Genomic DNA, 13,796 nt, shown 5'->3' with positions numbered 1-13,796 from the left:
TGTTTCTCTGCCAAGATACAGTTCTGTGAGGTATTTTTTACATTTGGTATGATTTCTCAGCTACAATTAAAGGATCCAGTTTAAATACATTTTAATGAGTTAAGCCTGGCAACCACTATCAAAAAAAGCCAAAGCCTTCCCCCTAAACATTAAGTCACGTGTAAGATTTCAGATTCCAGGTGTCACATTGCTCACTGGGTGGGTATCACTGAAGAAACCTGCTCAGATCTCTAGGGTACGATCACCTAGATTGTAGGTAATCCTACAAATCCTAGGAATCAAAGGATCTGGTTTCTTCAAAAATAAAATCCAAGAAAAAAAAGTGAGAGGGAAAAAAAGAGTGCCTGAGAGAATCTGCAGATTAAGAGACTTAATAGGTCTGTCAAGTGTTTTGAAAAACAGAGATAATTAGAAGTCAACACATAAGTGGGGTTTTTTCAAAACTGAATAGCATGAGTATATAATAGGGAACTGGCAGAGAGAAAAGAGGGATGGGACTCAGGGAGAGGGCAAGCAGTAATTCAGACAAGTTGAGCACCACCAACTCTAGCACAGACACCCTGGACACCACCCAGCCAAGGGACCTGTGTAGCCACTCACCTGAGGAATAAGAAAACTCCTTGGCTTCTGGGAAGGCCTTTGGATGGGAGAGTATATGTTGTTATACTGAGGAGCAAATGGCTAAGTTGCCTTTAAGCTACCCACATCATGTCCCAGAATGTCTATATGGCTAGTGCCCTTGAGATCCAGTGGTCGGGGAAGGGTAGGCAAAAAGAGCGCATATACACTCAGGACGTTAGACGATAACCTATAACCCCACAGTTTCCCCATCGTTATTCTGCGCAAATCAGTAAATAACAAAAAACCACATAAGACAGTCCAACAGAAAACGTTTAAAACTTATTGTGACAGGTTATTTCTTAGAAGAAATGTAGACACTAGAAAGGAGGTTTAGAACCTCTTGTGAAAGGGCATATATATTATGTCCATATCCAAGGTATTCACATATCTGCTACCACCTTTCTTCTCTTTGTCAAAATGTTCTTTTTTTCACCACACTCAAATTGAAATGACTTCTAAAAGCGTCATATTCTTCTGTTCCCTTTGCTGATTTTTCTTTTCCTTCTCCTCTAATTCTTGATGTCCTCATAATTTCAACCTTATACTTCTTTTAAGAACTCAACTATTCCCAAGGCTTCAACCATCACCTCTTGGCTGACAGACCCTAAATCCACTCCATCTTTACTTTCTGCTGTCAATCTTCCCTTCGATATTACCCCTGACTTAGAGCCAACAGGTCTAAATCCATATTAATCACACACACACACACACACACACCCTCCCCCACCGAAAACAAACTTACCTAACTTCGTCGTTTCTGTGTGAGCTGCCACAGTCTCCCAAGTCCCTTGAGGTTTCATGCTTGGTGTCATGTTCAAATTATTCATACCCTTCATTTAGCAAGAGTCAGTGCTATTGAGCCATCCAATTGTTTCATGGCTTTTTCATCCCATTGCAGGTAGACCCCCTCAGCTCACACCTGAGCAGAAGCAGCCCCTACCTGCCTACTCTCCCTAGCTTCTCACTCAGCCCACCTACGCTAGCATTCCCAGAATCACCTTCCAACTTCTGCCTTATTGAGTTATCTGTTTAGGAAAACATCCTTTCCATGCCTACTACAAAATCAGGGCTAAACATGAATTTTCAGTGCTCTCTGTAACTTTTATTTATCAAGTCTATACTTTCACTGCTTCTCTACATGATTTATTCCTGTCCTTTCTCCTGATTTAGAATTTTCTCTTCCGTACTTCCACTTCCACATCCTAGCCCTGCTTTAAGACACCTCCCAAATCTCAGTTCCTCTACCTTGCTTATGATCTGCATGGAGAAATTTAAAACTAAATGATACGACGTGTGTCATTTCAATGTGCTGATTTTCTTTCTCCAATTATAAGGCAAGCTTCATAAAGCTAGAGATACAGTTCTCCATCTCTACCCTACCATATACTCTGGGGTTCAAATGAATGAATTCCTTTTTAGAATGAATAAATTAACTATCTACTACTTAAATGTATTTTTATTTTCTTTGACTATAAATTAGTGATTTATAATAAATAAAAATATACACAAATATAGAGATATATTAGCATTTGATTTTTAAATATTTATACATTAATTATGAAACTGTTCAATTTAAAAACCATATTCTTACCTGATTTTATGCACTCTGATGACTTGCAAATACCATCTAGAAAAAGGAGGATATGTGCATAAATATTTGCAATCCATGTTTTCTGTTTTCTCCCTACCTTTTCTTCTTTTATAAACTATCAATTAAATAACCAATTCCTTAGAGCAAGAACTAAACCCTGAGTATTATATACCACTGACAGAAGTTAGAAGAAAATAAAGAGGAATAAAATAAGCAAATCCTAAATTTTTAAATGAAGAGAATGTATTTCCTATATCATCTCTGCCCCCTAAGCCCTTAGTACTATTAAACTGCAGTATCAGTTGTTTTAGTCTGATAACCATACCATTTTTTTTCCCATTTGTGAAAAAATTTTAAGACTCAAATTAGACCTCTTAAATTCTCATAAAGCTGTTTAGAATTTCAATGACACAACATAGTTGACCAAATGAAGTTGGTTTTAAAATTGTGAACATTTTCATTAAGTAAAATTATACATTAGAATCTTCGTAAAATAAGTATGAGTGCACTAACTATACTTGGCAATTAATAATTTAGTTCAAGCATAAAAAAACATTGTACTTTAGTCAAGTTAATTGCTTTGGCATATTGATATTACATTTTATAAATGAATCTTTATATCACACAGTCTTTAAGTGTCTCTCTCCTTTACCTATTGTTTAATAGATGAGGAAAGTCTAGGATAAAGACTTCACTCTCTTCTGCATGTTTGTGGGCATGAGTGTGGGGATAACTCACCATCATAGGTTGCATAGAGAGCTATCATTGTCACTGCAATGATGGTGAGCAGCAGGACGAGGACGGAGAGACTGATCTCCAATGGGGTCCATCTCTGTTTCTTCTTTGGCTTTGGTGTGTTGATATCAGTTATATCCATCTGACTTTCTGATCTGCCCATTACTTAAAATCTGCAAAAAACTTCTTTTTAATTTTTAAAAACTAGACATAACAAATAGATAAAATGAAGAGATCTATACACAGTTTTCTAAATGCCTAATGTGGCTGAATAAAAGTAAAAGGCTGCTGCTGCTGCTAAGTTGCTTCAGTCATGTCTGACTCTGTGTGACCCCAGAGACGGCAGCCCACCAGGCTCCCCTGTCCCTGGGATTCTCCAGGCAAGAACACTGGAGTGGGTTGCCATTTCCTTCTCCAATGCATGAAAGTGAAGAGTGAAAGTGAAATTGTTCAGTTGTGTCTGACTCATCGACCCCACGGACTGCAGCCCATCAGACTCCTCCGTCCATGGGATTCTCCCCGCAAGAGTACTGGAGTGGGTTGCCATTGCCTTCTTCAGTAAAAGGCTAACTCAATATAAATTAGAAATAGAAATTTTTTTGCTGAAAGTCAAAATTTTGATTCTGAAAGCAAAGAGTATATAGTCATACAAATTAGACAGATCCTGGCCACAATCTTTTGAGTTTTTTGAGATATCACTAAAGATCCAAGCAAAATTAGACAAGGAAACTGCTTAAATATTCACATAGAATTTTTTCAGTGGTTCATAAGCAAGTAACTTTTGTACCATTAAGGAAATTTTTAAACTCACCCTCCTGAACTTTGGACAACATCAAAGGTGAATTTTATATCTTGTTCCACTGTCTTCCTTTACAAGCTTGGAAATCAATGTCTAATACTTTGTGGTTTTGACTAAATAATACTTTGAAATATGAATACAGATAAAAACAAAAATGAACAAACATATGTGGTAGTTTTTTTTCCATCTTAAAAAAATCTTTTATTTTTACAGTTCCAAATTACAACTGCTAACATGAGTATCTATTAACTGGTTAGACTGTCTTGGAAATGGTCACTCACTAGGCCAAAAGTCATGGTTTACAACCTGGGATGAGAGATATTAACCACAATCACAGCTTCCTTGTGCAACTAAAGAAGGAAAAAATAAGATTTTAAAAAAATTCAACCTTGCAAGTCAAGAGAACAAGATACTTATTTAACTTGTTTTAAAATTACTAATATTAATACTTCTACTAATAATAGCTGACATTTATTGAGTACTTCCCCTGTGTCATTCATAGTTCTTAGTGCTTTGCATGTGCTAATTCTCTGAATCTCTGTGAGGTGGATTTTAATATTCCAATTCTATACCTTAGGAATGTGGGGCAAAGAAAAGCCGGGTAACTTGCCCAGAGCTACACAACTAAGCATACATTTACAATGAATACATTTCAAAGAACACAATTACAAAGAATACATTTTGAAATAAAATTGAATCACCATAGAAAGATAGCTACTTTAAACCTTATTGCAGAAGTCTAAGGGGTAAAATTAAGGGGATATAAGCCTAAATATTAAATTTCATTATGTTTCTTTTATAGGCCTAGTGACTCTTTATCAGCCATTCACCAAAGCTTAGAACAGACAACTTCAATTTTCCTGGCTGATTGCAGAAAAAAGGATCATAAACTAACAGATTAACTGTTTATAGCCTGCTGCAAATTAAGCATATAATTTAGTTCCCAGATGAAGTGACTGCTCAGAGATGCTCTTACTGTTAGAAATCTTTGTAATCTTTTGAGAGTGTGTTTTGTGGAAACTGAGGCACAGGATAAAGTAGATATGGATTCTATGTTTAAAGGATGGCCTGGATGATCCAGCAGATAACTAGGAATTTAATATGTCTAGTGAGTTATTACTAAGTGAACCACAAATGGACTTTAAATTTCTGGATACATATTTTTAAGTATGCTGTCCCCTTGATTACATGAGGCTATAACCAAGGACACTATTAAATAAAAATATTTTATTAGACCATGAAAACCGTGTCTACTCAATAAAAACGGAATGTAATGTACCTGAATGTTAAAATGTCTTAATGGTTATGTAACTCATGTTGGCTTCATCTCACAGCCTCTTTCTTGGGTTATGATATGGAATTGTATTGATAGTATTCTTTGGAGTTTTAACAGGGGAGGTAGGTGCGGAAAGAAAATAGGAAACAAAGTGAACACTTGTATGCTGTACAGAAAGGTAAACAATAAAAAGAATAATTTTCCCACTTCTCCCAAATGAATTTAAGACTGACTTCAAAAACATCTTAATATTAATCACATTTACTTGCGTATTTCCCTTTCCTTAGTATTTCTCTCCCTTCTCTAATAATAGATCAGAAGACAATCTAGAGAAACATTCTCTGATATATTATGACCCACTTCTCTTTTTAGTTCATTCTTGGAAACGCCAGTTTCTCTAGCAAAACTTAGGGCCAGGAACCAGGGCAGCCATGGGGTTAAATTAAAGTGCTCTTTGGCGCCACCAGGCTTCCACTATACAGGAAAACTAGTAGGCATGTGTATCTTCCTGTCTTCTGGGGTACTTTTCCCAGGTATGTCCTCCTTACCCGTGAGATTGGGGTACTGAAGCAGTTGAGCTCTTAACAGTTCTGCACCTAAGGCAGCAGAAATTGTTACAGGGGTAAATGAATGCAGTGACTGAGGCTGTTTAGTCCTTCTACCTGCATCAAAAGAATATCACTTTTTAACTACATGCTAACTCTCCATCTGCCCCTCTTGTAAACGCCCAGTAAATTTGCAATCTTTGCTCCTAAGACACATTTTCCAACAGCACTGAGTAAAGCAAAAACGAGGCAGGCATGTTTAACCACCCAATTAACTTTGTCATTCATTTCCAGTCAATTCCAGTGGAGTCACTATTTTCTTATATGAAAATAAGTGTCAATATCTTGAATTTCAGGAAGAAACTTACCACCATCTCTCAGATACTTAGATGCTCAATGCAACCACACCCAACCGGTTTTAGAGAGGGGTAAAGGAGGCAATTATACAAAAGAATATAAAAATTATACAGCTGATAGTCCCATATGAAGCAGGATATGCCAAAACATATCTACATCCTTAAAGTATTTCACCTCAATTGGAGATGTGTTGGCAAGTTCAAGCAAAAAAGTAGATACTTCTACAAGAAGAGAAATAGAACATCTGACCCAACAAACTGCAGACTTCAGACAACATCTCCAAAAGAAAAAAATGATGATTTTGCCTAGGTAGAAACTGAGTTTCAAAGCAATATAAAGTAGCAATTTTTATACCAGTTGAGCATACATTACTTTCATCACATCATCAAATCAAAGAATCTAGAGGGTAACTGTTTTGTTAAAAAGAAGTCCATAAATCCAAGTAATGTTCATCTTCACAGTACATTAACATTTCTACTAGTCCCTGAGGTTAATCTATGCAATTACAGTTTGTATTATGGAAACTGAGGCATAGAATGCAAGAGAAACAGGCTCCACCTATAGGGGAGCATAATCTGCAAAAATACTGAACCACTCACTATGCTATACACCTGAAACTGACACATATTATAAATCAACTATACTTATATTCAAAAAAGATGGTAACAGGTCTCATATTTAGACGGCAGCACATATACTAGACGGTAGCTGCAGATCTGAGGAGGCACATATGCTAGAAAAATCACCTTGTTTGCCCAGACATTAACCTGAAGGTGTTTCCGGGATCTATTAATAATATACGGAGTTCTGAACACCAAGTCCCAACCACATCACTCCCATACGCACTGTAGCAACTATACAACAAAAGACACAGCATGGAGCGCCAGAAACTGTGGGACAGTATTTCTCTAAGTGCTGAAACCCATCAATAATGCAAGGTAGATGCCTTCATAGCCGATTTGTGGATTAGCAACTTCCAAATGCTGACACTGCAAATCAAGGTACTACTTTTCAGTTTAATAAAATTACTATTTGCATCGTATACTGGGGAGGAGTAGGCTTGACCAAGTGGCTAAAGAGAACAGTTGGTTGCAATTACCCTTTTGTTCGAATAATACAAACTGGTTGAGACCGATTAAGGAAACTTTCATCTGCTAAAGAACTACCCACCCACTCCCACCAACCAACCCTCGAGAGATTTAAGCACTCTATCAGCATAAATTATGTAAGAGGAAACTAAGGTTCAAAGCAAGATGAAGAGGTGGGATAATAAAAAGATCTTCAGGTTAGGGAAAGTAAAAATAGAAAAGTGAGCTACAAAAAGGAAGAAAATCTGACAGAAACCAAAATGAAAACAAACCTTACTTTAAATATACAAAAACACTGTGTCTGTCCAGCGGAATGACAAATGCCCAGTCCCCAAATCAGCCCCGCTGCAATCTGGTACCGCTGAACTCAGTAACCAGACCTAACTCTCCGAGGAACAGGCTGCAAGAAAGCTATGGAAATGAACCTGAAGAGTCGACCTCACATCACTTGCAGAGCCCTCCTCCAGGTTACCCTCTCTGCCCTGGTCCCTCACTCTTTAAGTCTCAGTTTCGGCTTTTCCCAGGGCACGCCTCCCTCGCCCGCGGGGTCGCGGGTGCTCTGATCGCGCCGGACCTGAGTCGTCGACCCGGTTCCGTGCACCTCCCGGGCAGCCGCGCCCCGGGGCCAGCTCTGCCCTCCAGCTCCCGTCCCAACAGCTCCCACCGCCCCAGGGGAAATCTCACGCCCTTTGGACCCATCTCCCTCAGCTCCCAGGTGCCAGCTCGCTCTCCCGGACTCACCCGTGGGATTCGGGGGAAGTTGGCGGCTGCTGAGCAGACACATCCCCGACCAATGAGCGCACGGGGCCGGCGGCCGGCGGGGCGTCCCGCAGAGCGCGGGTGGGTAGGTGCGTCCGCCCAGGCGCGCCCGGAGCAGCGCGGGCTCCCGGCAGCGGGCGGCAGCGCAGAGCCCAGGCCGGACTCCAGGGAGGTTCCGGGTCCGCCTCGGCCGGGGCCGGGGCGCGACGGGGAACCAGGGCATCTCTTGACCCGCATCCGGAGAGACTCACCGTGGCCTCTCAGCAGATCCCGCGCTGGGAGTTGGGCGGCTGCTCCCGCCTGCGCTGGGTCCAGCTTCGCCACTCGCACATCTCCGCGCCCCGCGCGTCTGGGCGCTCTCACCCCCCACCCCCCACCGCCCACCCCGCCTCACTACTGCAGGACCAGCGAGAGGAGCAGTTCCCTGAGTGACCTGAAGGTTTCCTCCAAGTCTCCCAAATCCTGTCACATCCGTGATGGGGCCAGGGCTGCGGGCTAGGGGTATGAGAAAGTCCTCCCCATCCGTCCCTCACCTCACCATTCTCAAAAGGTCTTTGCCAAACATTCTTGGAATTGCTTAGCTTCTGGGCTTTCAAGAAAACAATACATTGCCTCTTCGAGATTCTGTTGTGCTGATAAAGGTTCTATTTCTCTTCCTAATGGACCTGAGACAAAAACAGTTCTCACACTCTTTCCCTTTTTCTCGCTCCCATCAGAGGAGCTTCCTTCCTTTCTCATTTTTTCTTTCTTTCTCTCCTTCATTTATGTGTTTTCTCACGTTCTTTTCTTGCAATCCCTCGCTCCCTTTATTCCTTCTCTCCTTCTGTTCCTTTTCCTCCCTTCCTCTTTGCTTACCCTCTCGTCTCTTTCTTCCCTTCCTTTCTTTTTCTTGGCGATGTCCAGAGCTACAATCTGTAGTGAAACTCTCCACTTCCATCTTCTGACTAGGGAATCCTGTAATGTGCCTACCTGGGGGGCTGGAATGGGGAGTGAGAAAAAGAAACTCAAGCGTGTCTGCTCTACCTATTAAAATTAGCTATAATGTGTCTGCTGGACCCTCATCATTTTAATTCAGTCAAGCAATATACCATTTTCATGTAAGACGTGATTCCTTTTCAAGGGCACAAAAAACACTTTAGAAAAACTAAACCTCTTCTAATTTCTTTTTTTTTTTTCTTCAATAATTTTTGGTTCAGTTAATCAGTGCCAAGTACATAGGTAGCTTTAACATCGATCTCTTTTTCCTTATATGTTTGTCAACATCTATACACATATGACACATCCTGGGGTATTTGTACTGGAATTCAGGCTGCGTTTTCCTGAATTTGCCATTACTGTTTTTAACATCACAATGACTCAGTGCTTGAGAGAAGTCCCTTTGCATTAACAAATTTGGAATCTTTCTCATAACAAAGAAAGCTGAAAAGCTAAGAGAAAAAGTGATACTTGCTAATGAAAGGGCAAATGGGATACAATGGAGAGACATTAAGAAAAAGAACAATTATTATATAATTAGATTATATAGCAAAATCAAAAGTACTCTCCTCAAACCTCTGTTCTCTACTCTTTCTTGATGCATGGTGCAGACACTACTTAATCCTCACAATATTACAATATGAATGTAATTACCCCACAAATAAGCATAAGGAGCTCAGCTCAGGAATTTGAACCCAGTTCATTCTGACTCAAATAAGAGTTACTCTTATTCTCACTTTACAGAAAAGAGTGAAGCATAGAAAGGTGATTTACTCAATCTGTGAGAAATCTAGATTTTTCTAACACTCTAGTACTTAATTTTTATTACTTTTCAGCTAAATCATCAGAATGTTATTTCAACCTTATATAATTAACAATAAAGTAAAATGAGCTAGAAAAGTCTTTTTTTTTTTTTAATGTAGTCAGTCCTCAGTTTCTTCATAAGGAGCCATGTATGTTAAAAGTTTAATACATTTCTTCTGATTAATATGTGATGAAAGTTGGTGGTGGAGGGGGAATACGCTTGGCCAGAATAATCACCAAGTTTGCATATCAACAGGAAATGTAAGTAAAACTCAGTCCTGGTCCTAACATTTTTATTTGAATTTTTCAAGGTAGGTTCTGTTTTCAAATTTGCACAAAATTTTTAAAAAGAAAATTTTCCTTTGGGAGGTAATATTTATCATTGCAGTTCAGGAATATCTTATTTCTGGTAGAAACAAAGATGGTCTGATTTGTTTATAGTGCCTCTAAACTTAGAGTTGAAACATAAAAAAAGGTAATTCATTTAAATTTTCTTTAAAATTAAGATTTGTTAATGAAAACTTTTCAGACTATTCTTAACAGAGCACATGTCATAGATTTAGGTCTATTCAATTGCAATTAAAAAAAAAAACTGCAGGAATCCAATTCAAAGATTCACTTTTGATAAGTTTGTTTCATAGAGAAAAAGACTGGATATAGAGTATACAGTTAACAAAAAAAAGTGCCAAGTTATTTTTAGAATGAGACTTCTGGCTGTTGGTCAAGTGTGTGTTTCCTACAAGAAATCTTAATCTCATTAAAGTTCCCCCAACTTTTCCGGTAAGCAGCCTGAGGTGACCCCTAAAAATGGTGCGCTATTCACTTGACCCAGAAAACCCCACAAAATCATGCAAATCAAGAGGTTCAAATATTCGTGTACACTTGAAGAATACTCGTGAAACTGCCCAAGCCATAAAGGGTATGCATATCCGAAAAGCCACCAAGTATCTGAAGGATGTCACGTTAAAGAAGCAGTGTGTGCCGTTCCGTCGATACAACGGTGGAGTTGGTAGGTGTGCACAGGCCAAACAGTGGGGCTGGACTCAGGGTCAGTGGCCCAAAAAGAGTGCTGAATTTTTACTACACATGCTCAAAAATGCAGAGAGTGATGCTGAACTTAAGGGCTTAGATGTAGATTCTCTGGTCATTGAGCACATCCAAGTAAACAAAGACCCCAAGATGCGGCGCAGGACTTACAAAGCTCATGGTCGGATCAACCCCTACATGAACTCTCCCTGCCACATTGAGATGATCCTTACTGAAAAAGAACAGATTGTTCCTAAACCAGAAGAGGAGGTTGCACAGAAGAAAAAGATATCCCAGAAGAAACTGAAGAAACAAAAACTTATGGCCCGGGAATAAATGCCACAAAAAATAAATGCAAATAAAAGTAAATAAATAAATAAAGTTCCCCCCAAATTTAAGGGTTATATCAAAAATGCCAAATCTCTTCCTAGAAATAGGTTAAACTGGGAAGATTTCTTTTATAATAGGTCTAATAAAGAGTCACTAGATAAGGAAACTCAGAAAACCAAGGTTTGTAGAGGTTTTCCAAAGTCAGGTAGTTTGGTGAGTTACAGAGATGGAGGAGAAAATTTTAGGGAACTGTTGGCCAGGCATGAGTTTCTGCACAACAGGAGGTCAATAAGGAACACTATGCTGCTGCTAAAAACTAACAGAGAATTCGAAAGTGAAGTTGTTCAGTCGTGTCCGACTCTTTGCGACCCGGTGGACTGTAGCCTACCAGGCTCCTCTGTCCATGGGATTCCCTAGATAAGAGTACTGGAGTGGGTTGCCATTTCCTTCTCCAGGGGATCTTCCCAACCCAGGGATCAAACCCAGGTCTCCCACATTGGAGGCAGACGCTTTAACCTCTGAGCCACCAGGGAAGCCCAACAGAAAATTTAGGAGGGGTCAAAAAAAGGTGGGAGATACCATCCCCTGATATGTCTTGTAAGACTAACTGGGAGAATTTGGGAGGGGACAAAAGGAGGGAGGGGATGCCAGCCCATAATATGTTCTGCCAACCTTCCAGAAACCCTTGTACTGGAAACCACTTTAATTAACAGATGTGTGCACTGCCAGGAAGGGTCTTGAATCATTTTGCAGGGGCCAAATGATTGGCCAGAGGCAACCGAGAAAGAAAACCCCATCACCATAAAACCTAAGACTGCAAGCCTCATGACAGCACAGTTCTCTTGAGTTCCCTTACTCTCCGGCTCTCCACCTAGTGCCTATTCCCAATATATTCTTGGCTTTGTTAGAATGTGTTTCTCCTTAGACAATTCATTTCTGAGTGGTAGACAAGAGCTCACTCTCAGGCCATGGAAGGGGTACCCTTTTGGTAACAAAAGTAGTCCTCCCGGCTGCTATGCATAAGTTATTATAAGTGGAATGCAAGTTCTAGAAGGATGCAGAGTGGACCCTTCAAAGCTGTCCTTGTACGCAGCACTTACAAATTCTTGATATTTTTTTAAAGGCCCTTTAAGTGCACCACCGAGCTAGCAAGAAATGAAAGGAAAATCTGAAAAGCCAAAAGCTAGGAATCCAGAAAGGCATTTGAGTGATGAAAGTGGTGTTGCCCTGGTGACATTTACCTATCTCAGGAGGTCTTATCAAACCTAGGTGATCTAGAGCTTCTATTTTAACAAAATCTGTGACTCCTTACAAAACCTAGTCCAGAACAAGGTGAAAGCCAGGTCAGATTCCTACATAAAGTCGAAATGACTAAAAAGGAACATCTGCCGTGAAAAGGTGAACTAGAAAAAAAGAAAAAAACTCAAATCTCACTTTCACTCTTTCCTACTCCCTAAACATAAATGCATAAATATATATTTTTTTAAGCCTCCACTTCAAGTAAGTAAATTTATACCAAAAAGCTTCCAGTAAAAATTCATGATCAGACCAGACCTCAGATGGATATAGGGCTGAGATTTATACTAATTGTGCAGCCTGAAAATTCCCAAGTTAAAAATTCTTAGTAAAGTGGTCCCAGCTAGACTATGCCAAACAAAAATTGAGAGAATTATCACTATCTACTTTCACTAAAGGAACTTGTTGAGAATGAATTTCTGAAACAAAATAATACTAGATATGAGATCTTATATGCAAGAAGAAATAGTAAGCAAAGAAAATAGTAATAATATAGGCAAATCTAAGGAAACACTGATGAAAAAATGTATGGGAATAAAAAAGATCAACTAAAATACTAGGCAATGGTGATGTGTAACTCAGGAAAGTATTAAATAGAGTTCAAACACTCTAAAGCGCTTACTTAGGTTGTTGGAAAGGAGGATAATGATACTAATTTTAAACCTTATTAAATTAATTATACATGTAAAAATTACTAATTAACCATTAAAAAAAATAAAGTGTTTAAGGTCAAGTTTTACATAAGGAAAATAACTAGAATTAAATTAAAGGCAATATAATTTTGAACTGTGGTGTTGGAGAAGACTCTTGAGAGTCCCTTGAACTGCAAGGAGATCCAACTAGTCCATCCTAAAGGAGACCAGTCCTGGGTGTTCTTTGGAAGGACTGATGCTGAAGCTGAAACTCCAATACTTTGGCCACCTCATGTGAAGAGTTGACTCATTTGGAAAAAACCCTGATGGTGGGAGGGATTGGGGGCAGGAGGAGAAGGGGACAACAGAGGACGAGATGGCTGGATGGCATCACCCACTCGATGGACATGAGTTTGAGTGAACTCCGGGAGTTGGTGATGCACAGGGAGGCCTGGTGTGCTGTGATTCATGGGGTCGCAAAGAGTCAGACACAACTGAGCGACTGAACTGAACTGAACTGAATGATAAGGAAAGAGAAAAAATGAAATTCTAGAAATAAAACTGTAAAAATTAATCCAAAGATGTTAATTATGGGCTTTGCTGTTGGCTCAGATGGAAAAGAATATATTAAGTATAATAAATATAATTGGATCCAAGTTTCCAATTATAGGACAAAGATTGTAATACAACAAATAAAAGCCAGCTATCTTATGTTTAAGAGACACGTGGCGTGCTAGGTTGTTTCAGCCGTGTCCGATTCTTTGCGATCCTATGGACTGAAGCCTGCAGGCTCCTCTGTCTGTGTGATTCTCCAGGCAAGAATACTGGAGTGGGTTGCCATTCCTTTCTCCAGGAGGTCTTCCTGATCCAGGGATCAAACCTGGGTCTCCTGCATTGCAGGGAGATTCTTTGCTGTCTCAACCACCAGAGAAGCCCAAGAGACACACTTATAACCTAGTAAT

General features: G+C 39.6%; 2 protein-coding genes across 7 annotated transcripts in view; one reads left to right on the top strand and one right to left on the bottom strand.

Annotated features, from left to right (window-relative positions):
* MME (membrane metalloendopeptidase) overlaps positions 1-8,127 on the bottom strand; it is a 108,735-nt gene extending 100,608 nt beyond the window's left edge. The window contains exons 1-3 of one of the 6 annotated variants that reach the window (XM_040247303.1): positions 8,023-8,127; positions 2,951-3,120; positions 2,213-2,248 (exon numbers count right to left, since the gene is read on the bottom strand). In XM_040247303.1, coding sequence (XP_040103237.1) covers positions 2,213-2,248; positions 2,951-3,110 — 196 coding nt within the window. In that variant the 5' untranslated portion in view covers positions 3,111-3,120; positions 8,023-8,127. Of the gene's footprint in view, positions 1-2,212; positions 2,249-2,950; positions 3,121-5,025; positions 5,413-5,570; positions 6,108-7,289; positions 7,540-7,753; positions 7,912-8,022 lie in introns of those variants that run through there. The other 5 variants (XM_040247307.1, XM_040247300.1, XM_040247299.1 and 2 more) reach the window with 5 other exon arrangements.
* A 2,196-nt stretch (positions 8,128-10,323) lies between these two features.
* On the top strand, positions 10,324-10,951 carry LOC120868595 (60S ribosomal protein L17-like). Its single transcript, XM_040247316.1, has one exon. The coding sequence runs from the start codon at positions 10,358-10,360 to the stop codon at positions 10,910-10,912; it is 555 nt and encodes a 184-aa protein (XP_040103250.1). The 5' UTR covers positions 10,324-10,357; the 3' UTR covers positions 10,913-10,951.
* Positions 10,952-13,796: the final 2,845 nt, after the last annotated feature.

The sequence above is a fragment of the Oryx dammah genome, unplaced genomic scaffold, assembly GCF_014754425.2.
Source record: "Oryx dammah isolate SB20612 unplaced genomic scaffold, SCBI_Odam_1.1 HiC_scaffold_2, whole genome shotgun sequence".
Classification (NCBI taxonomy): Eukaryota; Metazoa; Chordata; class Mammalia; order Artiodactyla; family Bovidae; genus Oryx; species Oryx dammah.
This window is presented reverse-complemented; position numbering and strand designations above follow the sequence as displayed.